We start from the raw sequence: 15,669 nt of genomic DNA on the forward strand, positions 1-15,669 counted from the left end.
ACAATAATCTGAATGTCACAAAAAAAAAAGATTATGGTTTTGGAGTGGCCAATTCAAAGCCTTGACCTAAATCACTGAGAAGCTGTGGCAAGACCTTTAACAGGCACTTCATCATTGGAAACCCTTCAAAGTAGCCTAATTAAAAGAATGGGCCAAAATTCCTCCACAGCGATGTAAAAGACTGATCACAAGTTATCTCAAATGTTATTATCAGTTATTAGGTTTAGAGGAAGGGCAATTATATTATATACTCATCTTGTTTTTTTTAACCCTTTTAACATCTTTTCTTTTATTTTATTTGTGACAGACATTTGAAAGTGCACAAATACTTTCAAATACCTTTTTTATATGTTGCATTTAAAGGGATAATATATGCCATTTCCCCCCCAAAAGACATCTGCTTAATGCTGATAATGAAAAATAATGCACTGCAAGTCAAAATGTTTTAGTGTATTCCATGTCAATAATTACCTAGAAAACAGAATAACTATATGAAAATCTAAATAAAGCTAACCATTAAAGCAGAGTTTGAACTAGGAAATTCTGGTGCCCATTTTTTTTGGCAATTAGGTTAAATTAAATTTAATCACGGTGTCAATGTATTTAAATCCAATTTCCAGGTCAACATAAATTAGATTGTGAGTTATACAAGAATAAACAAACATTCTGCATACAGCTGTTAATGAAAAAATACATTTACATAAAATAAATGTGTATAAGATGTTGTAGGTGTCATGGTGTCATGTTGTAGTACCAATTTGGTCATGTCACACAAAAACAGCAATTTGTGGGTGGCTGTTTTGCAAGTTAGTAAAACCAATATATACTAACAGAGTACATGGTCCATGGTCACATAAAACAACATGACTGCCAATGTCCTAAATTTCCTAAAGACATCTGGTCTTGAAATCCTTATTTCAGTATATGTGTTTGTAACACAAAAGGAAAGCTCATCCTATTTAATATCTCATTTTAGGGTTCAAAAGTTTAAATGTGTGACCTCTACGCCACTCATAGACTTTGGTAAAGCCGAGTGCTGAGTATGCAGTAAAGGGTCCTGATTCTAACTCAGTTCTATTTCTGTTGATTCATCAACCATGTTGAGTGCTCATGAACAACCTCTCCAGACGTTGATGTGATGTGGATCAATGGGCCCAAGGGTAAATGGGTGTGGGAGGATACATCTTTAGGTCTATGTGGCCACAATAAGAGTAGACATAGAAGTAAGTCTTTCAGGCCTTAAACATGCTTACATTGCACCGCCTTTCAGTGCAGTGATAATAATAAGGGTAGACAGCCTCAAAACTTGCTCTCAGTGGAAGAGAAAAAGCAAGTGTAGTAGTCATTGGAAGCAGAATTTGAAGGCTATGGGGATGAAAAAAAAGTTATAAAGGCAAATGTGTCCATGCACTCTTCTCCCGGGGTTGCTAATTAGGACATAAGTAATTGAGGAGAAATGATGCTCCAGTGGTCCAGCGCAGATAGTCCCAGCACACATATTAAAAGACAATGATGTTCACCTAAGTAAAAGAGTATTACCTCTGAATATGCCTGCCTTTGAACTTGAGGATTTGTAATGTACCTGTTTTGTAACATACTAGAGCAGTGATCGCTAACCCTTCTCCTAGAGGCTTCAACTAACACTCCCCAATTTAACACCCACCATTAGTTGAATCAGATTAGTTGAATCTTGCATGCCCAACACTCTTTGGGTCATACAACATCATCTCAACAGGATTTCCATTCAAAACACACACTTTCTTTTAACCTTTTATTTTGTTGATTTACTTGTGTGCTTTGGGTCCTTACTGTATCACTCAAAGTCTCTTCAGCTTGAGGTCATGGACTGCTGCCCTGACATTCTATGTAAATGTTTTGACCCATAACAGGTACCATTGTAACAGGATAATCAATGTTATTTACTGGACTTGTCAGTGGTTTTAACATTATGGTTGATCAGTAATGTGCAACAAGTATTGATTTAAAAATTCTGTGATCTCTCAACTGAAACACGAGCCACTCTACTCTTGTTATGAATCTTAGTGCTATACAGCAGCATATCTATGATTTGGCCGTGGCCTACCTATTTTCAAAAGCTGAAAGGAGTTGAAAGTACCACTTCTAAGATTATAAATATGAAGCTGTATGATTGTTCCATTTCCCTACTGAACATCATTACCATAATGGAGCACCACTGTGCCACACTCCAGGATCACAAACACACATAAGACCGTTTCACATTTAGATGAGTACTGCTGTTTTCATCGCTGTATGCTGCCACTGTGAATACTCACCTCCAATTTCTCGGTTGCTTGGAAGTTCCCTCAGGCTTCCTGCTTTACAAGATTTCACACTATTGCTCTGTTACACTTCTGACTAATGCATAATCCATCAAGTGTCATGATAACATGTAAGGGGACTTATACAACTTTAAGCTGTATATCTTACAGTGTTGTCACTTGTACAGGAAAACACTAAATTATTTCATTATTTATGTTTTGACCAGGCCATTAGACCTAGAAGTTAAGGTCAATATGAACCGCAACACAGTGTAATACAATGTCCATAAAATACTAGCCATTAGCATGAAATAATCAAAACCTAAAAAAAACCCAGTAACGCATTTATAAAGAAGATATGGTTTTTGTAAGGTTAATTAAAGTGGACTTTCAGAACATTTTCTGTGGCGCTAAGTATTAACACCAATCTGTCATTATATCTAATGAGTGTCTAAGAATATTTTAGGGGGTTATCCATTTAATTAATTAATCAGTTCATTAGACTACTTTAATATAAACGTGTCAGGTTTAGCTATGGAGGCAATTTTCAGCCATTGTCCCAGTGGGCAAATCAGCATGAGGACTGAGTACAAGCCAGGTGGAACTATCCTTTCATTATCCTTTCATGCAATAAAGACAGCAGTGTAGTCTTTGCAGTTTAAACAGTTACATTGACTTGGCTTTTGGAAAAAACAGTATATTATGCTGGCTTATTGTATGGACATAATAATAGTCAAAATATAATTAAAATATATTGTATTAAAAATATAAAAATATTATATATATAAAGTATATGTTGGCAAACATTTTACACTTCAGTCATGTTGCATTGGAGTGTGATGGTAAATTGATAAATATTGTTTTTATAAGGTAAAATCTGTTAGATATTTCCAAAGAACTACCTTGTTAGCTACAGCTTTCAATGTTTGTTACAGAAATACAGAAATAGATACTGATATTTTATTTAAATATTTGACTGAGCAAATTAATGTTTTGTTTTGTTTTTTTTTTACATATGAACACATATTGTGTTTTTGAGTTTTTTTAGTAATACATTTTGTTTGACTACAATTAATTCAGTTAAATTGTGTGTTACAACACAACAGGTTGTTTTAGTGCTTACAGTTTAGACTGTAAGAGACTTTAGAGAGAGAAATAGTACAAAAGGGACTGTACAAAAGAGAAGGCAAAATATAGGGCTATTGCCCTATATTTTGCCTTCTCTTTTGTACAGTCCCTTTTGTACATTTTCTCTCTCTCTCTCTCCCATGTTGTTTTTATAGTATTTAACTCTATTGAGTTAAATACTATAAAAACAACATGTAATGGCAATATTTCAGAAGATACTCTTCAGCGCCAGGCAACATGTGTCTGATTCTTTATAGACATCAAGTTACCGAACAAAAGCTAAACGCGCCTTCATTGTTTCTGCAGAGGCGTGAAATGTGTCTTGCTTTCCATCATGGTTGGAGATGAAGAACAGGCTGACTGGAGAGAATCTGGAAAATGGGTGTTGGGAGAAGACCCTGGCATGCATTATCACCGCAGGTTGCATCAACCATGTCACACTGCCACTGTACCCACAGAAAAAGCCATATTTTATATTTCAAAATCATATTTTTTCTGAGTCTGTGAATAAGAGATATAGAAATATATGCGGACTGAGAGTTATTACTGTTATTCTGCTATACCATCTCAATGTAATTACACAACTATAATATTATTAATCCCACAGTTAATTATTTAGTGAACTACATTTGTTTGTATGCAAAACAGAACACAATAATAACTTAAAATTCAAATTCATACATAACTCTTCTCCTGCTGTTAAAAATAAATAAATAATGAATCATTTTTCAGGTGAGTGTGAAATAATCACCCATGTTAAAATAGATCACAATATTAATGTCTAACTTTGAAAATATGCAAACCATCAACTTAGGCTAAGTGAAATAAGCAACAATATTATCTTAATACGTGTGGAATGGCTAACCAATAATGTTCACAGTGTCTGTTTATTGGTTTATTGTATACACTGTTTTAACCTAAAGCAGGGCAGTGGGGAGGGGTGGAGGGAGGGTTTTTAACAAAAAAATCTCAATATATAAAAATATATATATATCTAAGGGGTAAGGCAAAATGAATTTAAATTTGTTTTAAAATGTTTCTCTGTTGACTGTGCTGTCAGCTTTGGGAGAGTAAGACCGAACTTTGTAAAGTGTCAATGCATATTCCCAATGCATGGCTGGCATCACTGCCTGCAGCATATTACACATTAAGAGTGTAGGGATTTTGACTTTTTGTGACTAGTGCCAGCGACTGTATTTTGTTGGTGAAGGTGTGTGCTTGCCTTGGATAGAAACACAGAATTACCCCTCCTGCAGGGACTGTATTCACAAGAAAATAGATTCCCTACTTTCCAACCCTTCCTGTCATTTCCAACGCAGCTGCCTCTGTCAGCGTTATTTTACAGCGATTGTACCCCACAGTAGCTTGGCTTGTGACAGATGAAATTCCTTTTGTCTGCACGTTAGGTGTCCTCCCAGCCTCTCTCTGTTTCTTTTTTTTGACTTGTTTTTGTTGAGTATATTTTTTCTGTCTGCTTGTTTCATGCCATTTTGCATATTGTATTTGTCATGTGCATTCTTGTCAGTATTCAAAAAGGGGGACTGAAACATAAAGAATTATAGCCATGTTTTGAATGATTAATCAGTATAATGATTGGATATGTGAGGAAGCCCTTCAGAAAAAAAAAAGACCTGGGGGTGTGGGCTGTGGGGAGGCAGTGCATAGGTCTAAAAGAGATGAACATAGGGTGATTAATAATACCTGTAGGTTCTAAACTAAATTGGCTAGAGCACATACTGTAGCTATTTCAAGATGAGGCTTTTACATTGAAAATTCCATCCAAAGCTTTTTGAATAGCCTTAGCTTGGTAGCTGTGTGCTGACACAATGACAGTATGTGCCATGTCTTTCTGTGAGCATAGTCAAATGAGTGGGATACTACTGATAATAAGCATAATGATGGGAATGGCAGGAACTCAGTGCCAATTAGACAGGATAGGGAGAATGCTACAATGCTGTTACAAAGGCCTAGAAAAATATATGTTATAATTAGGGTTACAAAGATAGAAAAAAAAATTCATTTAAATTGCTAAACTAAAAAGGACTACTTTATTACAAAATTACAAAAGTCTTACATATATAAGTTAAATTGTGTATTTATTAGATGTATTATAGTTATTATAGCTAACACAATTATGCTAGAAATATTACAATATATTATCCTAATAGTATCCTTATAGTATCCTTTTACACAAGTACACAAATACTGCATATATAATAATTGTGGAATAACAAAAAATGTTTCTATGGAATGCTTACATAGTTATTGTAAAGTGTGTCATGGACTTGGGAGAGGAGGGCACAGACTAACACAGGGTAAATGTAGCATGCACATTAAAGTTTTAATATGAACATTCTTTAAATATTCCCATACCAGTAGTCACAGTAAGTCACAGGCTTGAAGTTGTCTATATGGTTGGATAATGAATTTGTGGTTGATAATGCAAAAACCTAATATAGACTATTTTTTATTTATTCACATGAAATCAATCAGCAGCAGTTTCGGTTCGAGCTTAACACAAGGGGCAAGCCTAAAGTGCGGTTTTGCAATATTTGTAACTCAAATTGCAAAGCCATGGAACCACTCCTAACCTAAGCAAACACCAGATCAAACAAAAATATATCTAAAAGCTGAAAAGAATACCATATTTAATATCCTGAAAGCTCCACAACAGCTGTTGCTAACGTTAGCAATATGCCTGCAGCCATTGTTAATGAAACATGCATGTGAAATGGGGATTTACTGCCAAAGTTTAATCGTAATAGTGTGGAATACAGATTTACTGCTGCTGTAGTGTTTAACACTGTTTTTCAAGCGATACTCAGACATTTGTAGCTTGTAATCCAATGCAAGACAACCAGATACCAGAAACACATGTTGCATGTGTTGTCAAACAACAACTGTAAGGTTCATGTTGGCCTTGCCTCCGCAGCAGGTTTGAATCAGCCAATATTAACCATTGGCAGGGAAGATTTTTAAATCTATTGTTCTTGTAGCCACTAAATGCACTCATTGTTAAGGTGATATATTTGTCTACTTAGTGTAAACAGTAAGTATTTTTTTTGTAGGTTAACTGTGGCTCAATTTACTTCTAATACACATATTTAATAACTTGTGTATATAAAATATTTCTATTGTGCAAAACTAAACAATAAATAGGTAAACCTGTCATTAATGTAGTCCCTTTAAAACATTATTTTAAACATTTATAAACATTTTCGAAAGAAAACAAAAAAGTGTTTAAATGTAGTTTTACCTCAGAAAGCATTTATTTTTTCAACATTAGTGTAATGTGATCACAAAGTGTTTGGTGTGTGTGTGGCGAGCAGGTTTACTTTAAATCTGACGGAAGTGAAAACTGAGATCCTTAGAGAATGTGTGTGTTAGCCTACTGTTGCTAGCAAAACACTGTTAAGTGTTTGTGCTGTTTTTGATGCGTCTCAATTACACAGTGCCAAATTTCATGCATAAAGCTGTGGATAAACACACAGCTAGTTATTATTTGATCATCACTACAAAGCAAGGACATTAAAAGATAAAATCATGTTAAGTACTATATTAGAATCAGTATGTAAACATTTAAATGAAGTACATGCAATTCATTACAAGATGTGCCCGTAACAAAGTAAGGACACTGTGGAGGTGTTTAAGTAGAACGCACCTGAGCACACACGTGTAAAAGCCATTGTCTTCCATCTCGGCTGAGCGGAACCAGATGGAGTCGCCCTCCTTGCTGAGCCGGTGGCCAGAGAAAATAATGGGCTCTTCTGAGTCACCCTTGTTCTTGTACCAGATGAGCCGCAGCTTGGCATTCTGGGTCATGGTGTAGTTGGTGCGGATATAGCTGTAGAAAAGGGCACACTTCACCCTCAGAGGCTCTCCTGCCAGGACGCGATATGTCTTCAGGTCCACCGACCAGTCAATACAGCCATCCACTGTTGGATAGAGCAAAACCAAAAGAGATTCATTAAGACAAGCAAGTTAAGAATCAAAAGGAGATGTTAACTCTTAAATGTTAAATGTAAATGTAATTTAATTATTAAATACTTGTTGTACTTGTTGTACTTACTTACTTATTGTTTAAATCTTAAAAACTTGTGTTTGGCAATTAATATATTTACAATTGATTTACATTATTATTATTATTTCAAAAGTTAATTCTGCTTCCATTTACATTTTTTCATATTTCAAAATCATATTTTTACTGTGTCTGTGGTATGTAGTTGAAAGATTATTACTGTTATTGTGCTATACCATCTAAATGGAATTACACAACTTCCATTTATAAAAAATAAAATAAAAAAAAAACATGGTTAAAAAAGTAAATGTCAGAATTTTTCCTGTTTTGGGCAGATAATTTGATTTCTTCAAATTGTGTTAACATTTATTTATGAATGGATCGATAGAAATGCTTTAAAAGGACTTTTATATTTGACTACCAAATAGATTTAACTTACAATAATGAACCCTTATTCAAAAACAAATTTCAGAACCCTCTTTCAAAACCCACAGGCCAAATAGGCCTTCACAGCATTTTATACATCTCACAGATCATATCAGGATGTCAACTACTTTATCCATCTGTACTGCACTTGACAACTACATGTAGGTACTAGATCATAACTAAATTAACCAAGACTTAACCAAGAAGAGGTTTGGAAATACTTAAGCTAACATGCTCTGCAACAAATAATTATAATGTCTTGCTTATTTATTTACTCAAAATCAAAACTTAATTGCTCATTTAATTGTATCATATTTACATTATTGTCTAATACCACAATATTTGTTATAAAAAATTAAATGCTTTCTAGCAACTGAAGAGCATGATGGATTTAAATATTCATGTTTGATGTAAATTAAGTTTTTAAATTTTGAGTTTCTGCCTTTTAGACCACCATTACCGCTATAAACCTCTCTTACATGCCACATTGTGCCTTTATTACACTTCCTTTAAAGTGCTCTCTTGGTATTTTAGACTCTGACTAGGACTGCCATTTACACCAGCTTGCTTCTATACTGCAAATGATTGTGGAGATGTGTCAATGTGCCATGGTTCCTACTCAGTGGAAATGTGCTAAGCAAACTCAGCATTTGACAAGTGCAGGGATAATGGCATATGGTAAGACAAAAAGGGATAAGCTCTTCCTGACTGAAAAAAATGACCTCTCTGTAGACTTAATTTCCGATGAAAGTCAGGCAGTGGAGCGGCATTAAATGGTTGGAATTCTCCCCATTGAAAACTTCTGAGGTCAACTGCTTTTGATCCCCATCATTAAAGAATCATCATATTCTAAAGAGTATATATATATATCTCATATCAATAGTGCTTGGAATTTACATAATTAAAATTCAGGTCGTTGGCTTGGTGATTGAATTGTACTTTAAATGATAAACAGGATATAAAGTAATAAGTAAACAGTATATAAAGTAAAATATGTATGTCTGAACAAGTTCCACAGTCACCTAAGAGACTAACAGATCACTCCTCAGTGAAACTTGTTCCAAAAAAAAACATGAGAAATGACACGATGCCATGCGGGTGATACATTTCCCTTTTTTCTTCCAAGGTGGATGTCTTTATGGGACGAAAGTTGGTTATGAGCTGATTTGTAGCAAAAACTCGCAAAAACACATTTTTTTTGTATCGATAAATTGTATTGAATTTTAATGCTGGTGCTGGATGAGGGCAGAATTTGATATCCATCATGTATGGCAAGAAAGAATGGACTCTTGCATAATACACTTGCATGCACAAGAGATTAGAGCAAGAGACAGCGATAGCTGCACATTTTATTTTGGTCTGTTGCCTTAATGTGATGTCTCTCTAGCTGAGGCACCGCGGCGAGTGCACAGGTTACACATTACATTAAGGTGCGCCAGCTAGGCAGCCATGTGTTGCCCCAGGTTACGGTGCAGAGAATGCACTTTTCTGAATGATTTGCTCATTGGTTATTAGGTGCACCTCAGCGCCAGAGACGGGAAGGAGACACATTAGTTGCCACACCGCTGCCCCTATCCAGGCCAAAGGCATCGTTACAAATAGATGAGGCTGATCCTGTTCTATTCAGTGCCTACCTAAATGTTTGCATATGGATGTGGCCTAATTTTGAGGCCTAAGGTTAGAAATGGCCTCTGGAAGAAAGAAAAAAGTGTTTTGCTGAAAAGAGCAGGCGAGGCAACATGTCTCACAGGAAACATAACCATAATGGCATAGAGGGCAGCAGTGAACTTTTCACAAAGCACAGTTCACAGTTAAGATTACTGAAATCAAAGAGACTGCTGCATCATCTGCGGCTCATTGTGAGAATTAAAGGCCACTGTATGAAAAGCTTTCCAACAAATCTGTGATCATCTCTAAGGATATGTGTCAAGCACACACCCACAAGCAGAGCCTCCACCAACATACTTACACACATTACAATTACACTGCCCAAAATGGTTTGTACGTTCAACTGAATTAGTTTTATTAAATCAAATAAATCCACTGAATGTAATAGGGGTGTAGTCATAGGGGTGGAGCTTCTCAGCATTCTTTTACATCTTTATGAGATTCTGTTAATAGGCCTAAAATACTTAAATTATTGTCAGCATTTCAGTCGAACACGAAACGAACACAAAAGTAAGTGCTACATGTACACAATGTGCTTGGCATACATTTGGTATACATTTAGATGATGGAATAAGCAATATATTATTATAGTATCTACAGTAGCCAAGCAGATGCAAAACTCACAAGCAGATCCTTCACCAACATTCTTATAACCATCACAACTACATTGTAAAAAAATAAAAGCCTGAAAATAATTTCTATCAACAAAAACTACTTCAAATCACCCTTTTCACCGTCTCACTCTTTATAGTGTGGAGCCCCAAACAAAATATTGTTTAGTTGATAAAACTGGCTGATCTTTAATGGCAATGAATACTCAATACCCATTCAGTACCCAATCAGTGAAGGTGTTGCAGGGCAATATTTTATTTTACACCCAAAATATTGTGACACGAAAGACATGAAAACAATTAAACCTACCATCTAGTTTTTAAAGCAGCAGACTACAGTAAAGAATGATGGAATACCAGGCAAGCTTCTAGGCAAAAATGCCTATTGCATATTGATAAAAAAAGTCGCGAAAACCTCATTAAGGTTGAGCAGCCCGTCTGAAAATTGTAGTGACAGAGGTGGAGCTTCCCAGCATTCCTTGCGGTTTTGTTAGAGTCTGTTAAAAGGCCAAAAAACAGCTTTCAGCTGTCAGCTTTGCATATGATCATATCAGATCCACATTACACTTGCTACAGTGCTACAATGATGTGTTTGGTTTACATTTTGCTGATCTTTAGGAATATGCAATGTGCTACTATAGTATATGCAGAAGAATACTACATTAAGTAGTGTAAACTTTAGGGCATTACATAATATGAAACATTTGAACAAAGAGAAAAAATATATTTATGGAAACCAGACAAATTTAAAGGATTTTTAGCAGCTTCAACCCTAGCAGTATATTATTGCAATTTACATTTGATAACTGACAATTCTGTTATCAGGCATTCAGTTTTTTAAAATGAACATTAATAATATATTATAATAATTATAAATGAATATTTTAATTTAATTATGATATGATTACAATGGTGATATCACAATTGCTATAGGTCAAAAACACTTCAGTGCCATTCTATCTTTCAACTCCCATACTTTTTAACTCCCTTCTGCCACTTAGTTGTACACGCTAACAAAATCCTTTGTGAAAGCTGTTAAAGAAGCTGGTGCTTGTCGCAATAATAATAGCTTGACCTCCTTGCCACACTAGCAGAGTCCATCAAGTCTATGAAGTAGGATAGCAATTTCAACCATGACAGCTGAGAGGGGTAAGAGATGTCAATGTCAGAGCTATAGCCCACCTATACATTGTGCTGATGTGCAATTTCAGCTATGCCTTGCATTTGATAGCTTGTTTATTATTTTTCAAGAAATGTCAATGAATAGCTTACAGTGGACATGCATCTTTGCACAGGTATAAAAAGAAGCCCAGGCAACAGAAAGGCAGGCAGAAGGGAGCAGCCATTACGATATGTCCCTTGAAATGAGTTACACTCAGCCGCAGACAAAACCAATCTTATCAGAGAGAAATAAATATGGAAATGCATCTGGGGTTATGGCCCTCTTCGTGTGATTGAGCTCGCGCAGCAGTTTATCAGCGTGCAACTTGTAAGGCGTTTTATATAAATCGACTTGACCACAGCTGCCCTGCAATACTGCAAACCGGATTTGAATTTATTCACCCTGTCAGTGCCGTGAAGACTTTGCAGGAGAGATTTGATAGGGCATTAGGCTGTTTTTGTTTTGAAGTCTAGGGAATTTGGTAATGCCATGCACTACAAATCATATCTTTATATTAATGCAGAAGAACACTTAAGGCAAGAAACATCTCTGTGCAGATGCCACTTCTCTCTCCCGCTCTCTATTAGGGCTGAGCAGTATATCGATATTTTAAAACATATTGGGATTTCTTGTGGAAAGCCTCTGCTCCCTCGCTCTCTGCTCTGTTAGCAACCCCGCTTACACCCAGGGGAGGTTCGTTCCACCACTTCATTGCCAGGACAGAAAAAAGTCTGGATGCTTGTCTTCCATGAATCTTAAAGGATGGTGGGTCAAGCCGAGCCATAGTTGAAATTTGATGGGCTCTTGGTGCAGATCGGCTTTTGACCACTGCCATCAAGTACAGAGGGGCTGGTCCATTCTCGGCTTTGTAGACCAGCATCAGGATTTTAAATCTGATGCGGGCAGCTACAAAAAGCCAGTGAAGAGAACGCAGCAGAGGAGTAATATAATTGAACTTAGAAACATCATAGACAACCCGTGTCGCCACATTCTGGATCAACTGCAGCGGCCTAATGGTGTACATAGAAAGACCAGCCAGAAGGGAGTTGAAGTTGTCAAGTCTTGAAATGATAGACTAAACAAGCACCTGGGTGGCCTCTCTAGAGAGGAAAGGTTGCATTCTCCAGACATTGTAAAAGAAATGAGCAGATTTGCAACATGAGTCAAGAACGATAATCATCCACGACTTCACCAAGGCTTTCTTCTTCTGCAGATAGAGTGACCAGTGAGTTCTTGAAGCTAGCAAGATCATGGTGAAGTCCCTCTAGGTTAAGGTTCCAGTTTGCAAGGGCATATTGCAAGGTTTAGCACCAGGATTTGTGCTCCCCAGTATCGTTTTCAGGGAAATACATCTGCTCATTCATTGTTCCTTCTAAAATCAAAGGTATTAAAAAAGTTTATCCTGCTTTTGTTGGAGTAACCGCCTTTACTTAAGCAATCATGAACATTAATAATTAGATTTTGACAACTCCAATCACTGCTCATTTCACAGCGCATCACAGTGCTCCAGTCAGATTCTACCATTACTACAGTAAGTAATATTGAGACCAAAGAAAGCAATAGTAGACAATAACACTACAAAAAAGTTTCTAATTAGTGTAACCTTAGACATTTGCACTAGACAACAGCTGCACTGGACACAGTTTCGACAATAATTTTCAAGTCCACCTCACTCCAAGACAAAATTCCAAATAGGACTAGTACTAAAAAAAGGACTAGTTTTTTTGTGAGAGCACTGCATACCCCCTGCCTGATGTTTTGAAGATGTTTTGACCCAGTTGCCTAGCCGTCACAATTTTGTCTCAAAAAAAAAATGCTTTTAACACCTAATAACTGACTGTTCACTTGCTGCCTAATATATCTTATTCTTTGATGGACACCACTGTATATGAATGAATCAGTGTTTTTCACTTTACTTGTCGATGGTTAATATTATGGCTGATTGGTCTGATTGATATGGTCTGCATTCTAGTAAAATTGGAATTGAAAATGTCCACCATCCCTCTACTTGAGTGATCATTAAATGATTTCAGCCTCCAAATATATTTAGATAACCATGATTGAACACATAATTCTGGACTGACACCAAAGCAGAATATGCTGAACCAGATGTACAGAAAAAAACAAGTCCAATTTGAACCTACAGCAAATCTAGAAGCCTACAATGCTTGTAGTGAAACATAACACAACATGAATCAGTCACATAGTAACAGCAGTCACATGCAACCACATGTTAACTTATGAACAATAACTAGTAATATAATTATATTAATATAATCATTAAAAGCTTCATTTTTATTTCTATATTTGATTCAAAAAGGCAAACTGTCATTGTACAGTTGTCATTGACACAGCTGTCAGATACAGATACACATACTAATATAATAATTAAATAATGAAAGTAAGAAGAAATGACTCCTTTACTAAAAGTATGAAAAAACAGTGCATGTCCATAGAAGAACAGAACCAAAATAACAATAAAATGAAGTATAAAAATACTGTAACACAGAGCTAATGGAAAGGCTGCCATAATCCAACTGAGAAGGATGTACAATACAGAAATGTCCAACTTCTGACAAGTATATTAATTTCTGCACTTCATACTTAGTTGGGGCTCCTTTACCACAAATTTACTGAATCAATGTGGTGTGGCATGGAGGTAATCAGCTTGTGGCACTGCTGAGATGTTATTGATGCCCAAGTTGCTTTGATAGTGACCTTTAGCTCATCTGTATTGCTGGGGTGGGTGTTTTCATCTTTCTCTTGAGAAGTTTGGTTTTTGGTGAGTTGGCTGGCCAATCAAGCACAGTAATATCAGTCAACAAACCATTTGGTAGTAGTTTTGGCACTGTGGGTGAGTGCTACGTCCTGCTGGAAAAGAAACTCGGCATCTACATAAAGCTAGTTAGCAGATAGAAGCATGAAATGCTCTAAAATCTGGTAGATGGCTACGCTGACTTTGGACTTAATAAAGCACATCTGACCACCAACAGACCAACACCCCAAACCTATGTAAACTTCACAGCGGACTTCAGACATCTTGGATTCTGTGCCTTTTCAGTCTTTCTCCAGAATCTAGGATTTTGGTTTCCAAATGAAATGTAAAATTGTGCTGCTGCTAGACAACCAACTGGTTATTCTTATGGTTTTTTGGGGAAACAAACTTTTATATTGGAAGGTCTATTAATATGTAAGAAAGTGGATTCATCCCCAGATACAGATGACTTAAACACTACTAAAATAATAATAATAATAAAAAAAAAAAACGTAACATACTCGGAATACTGCACCAAGAGGTAAAAGACCTCAGTGAAATGCCATTTGGAATTTACACACAGACAAATGAATGACTTGCAGTGAGAAATGCTTATCTCACACATTGAGGTTATCCAAAAAAAAAAAAAACAAAGAAAGGAAAGATATCATACTTAATATTCAGACATAAGATGTTGAGTATGTAGGGCATACTTTTTTCCTGCAATTCAAGAGAACAATAAATGGCTGAAAAGCGAGTCTCCATCGTTGCCGACAAGCTGTGCATCAATGGACATCTATTTCGAGATTTGAAGATTGGTTTAAAAAATTAATTAAGCAACCCCAATCTATGTACAAAGCACCTTGATATTACAGGGCGGGCGTCTTAGGAGTTATTCACTGCGTAACATATCACACACCTTAATAGAAGCCCACATACACAAAAACACACATCAAACATCCTCTCAAGCATACCAATACTTTTGTGTACATTCTGACTATTGTTTTTGTAATTGTTTCACTTTGATTTGTTTCTTTTTTCTTGTCTCATTTATATGTCCATCTTGCATAAAATAAGCGTTTAGACATTTAATGTCTTTAACATGCTGCATAGTCCTACTACGATGCACAGTCCTGCTAAATACATGATAAAACCATGTATTTCCATGACAGGTTCCTTAAAACAACTTAATGGAATAAAAGAGGAATTAGCTCCCCAGTAAAAAGAACAAGTAATAAACCACCACAATAGATTAAAACTGACATTATCGTCTTATGAGTAAGCAACTTTACTGAGTCAGAGACTCAAAAACCTGCATCAAAGTGGATTAGCCAGAATTATTGTTCCATTTACAGTGCCCTCCATAATTATTGGCACCCCTGGTTAAGATGTGTTCTTTAGCTTCTAATAAATTGAGTTTTTTTCTAAATAATATAGGACCACGATGGAAAAAAAGAGTAAAATCCAACCTTTAACTCAAGTAAATTTTTATTTAGTAGGAAAAAATCCCACATTAAGAAATAATTGTTTAACATCAAATCATGTGTGCCACAATTATTGGCACCCCTGATGTTAATACTTTGTACAACCCCCTTTTGCCAACAAAACAGCACCTAATCTTT

General features: G+C 36.0%; 1 protein-coding gene across 1 annotated transcript in view; it reads right to left on the minus strand.

Annotated features, from left to right (window-relative positions):
* il1rapl2 (interleukin 1 receptor accessory protein-like 2) overlaps positions 1-15,669 on the minus strand; it is a 244,302-nt gene that overhangs the window by 95,557 nt on the left and 133,076 nt on the right. The window contains exon 3 of the mRNA XM_072663356.1: positions 7,069-7,342. Coding sequence (XP_072519457.1) covers positions 7,069-7,342 — 274 coding nt within the window. The remainder of the gene's footprint in view (positions 1-7,068; positions 7,343-15,669) is intronic.

The sequence above is a fragment of the Salminus brasiliensis genome, chromosome 19 (assembly GCF_030463535.1).
Source record: "Salminus brasiliensis chromosome 19, fSalBra1.hap2, whole genome shotgun sequence".
Taxonomy (NCBI): domain Eukaryota; kingdom Metazoa; phylum Chordata; class Actinopteri; order Characiformes; family Bryconidae; genus Salminus; species Salminus brasiliensis.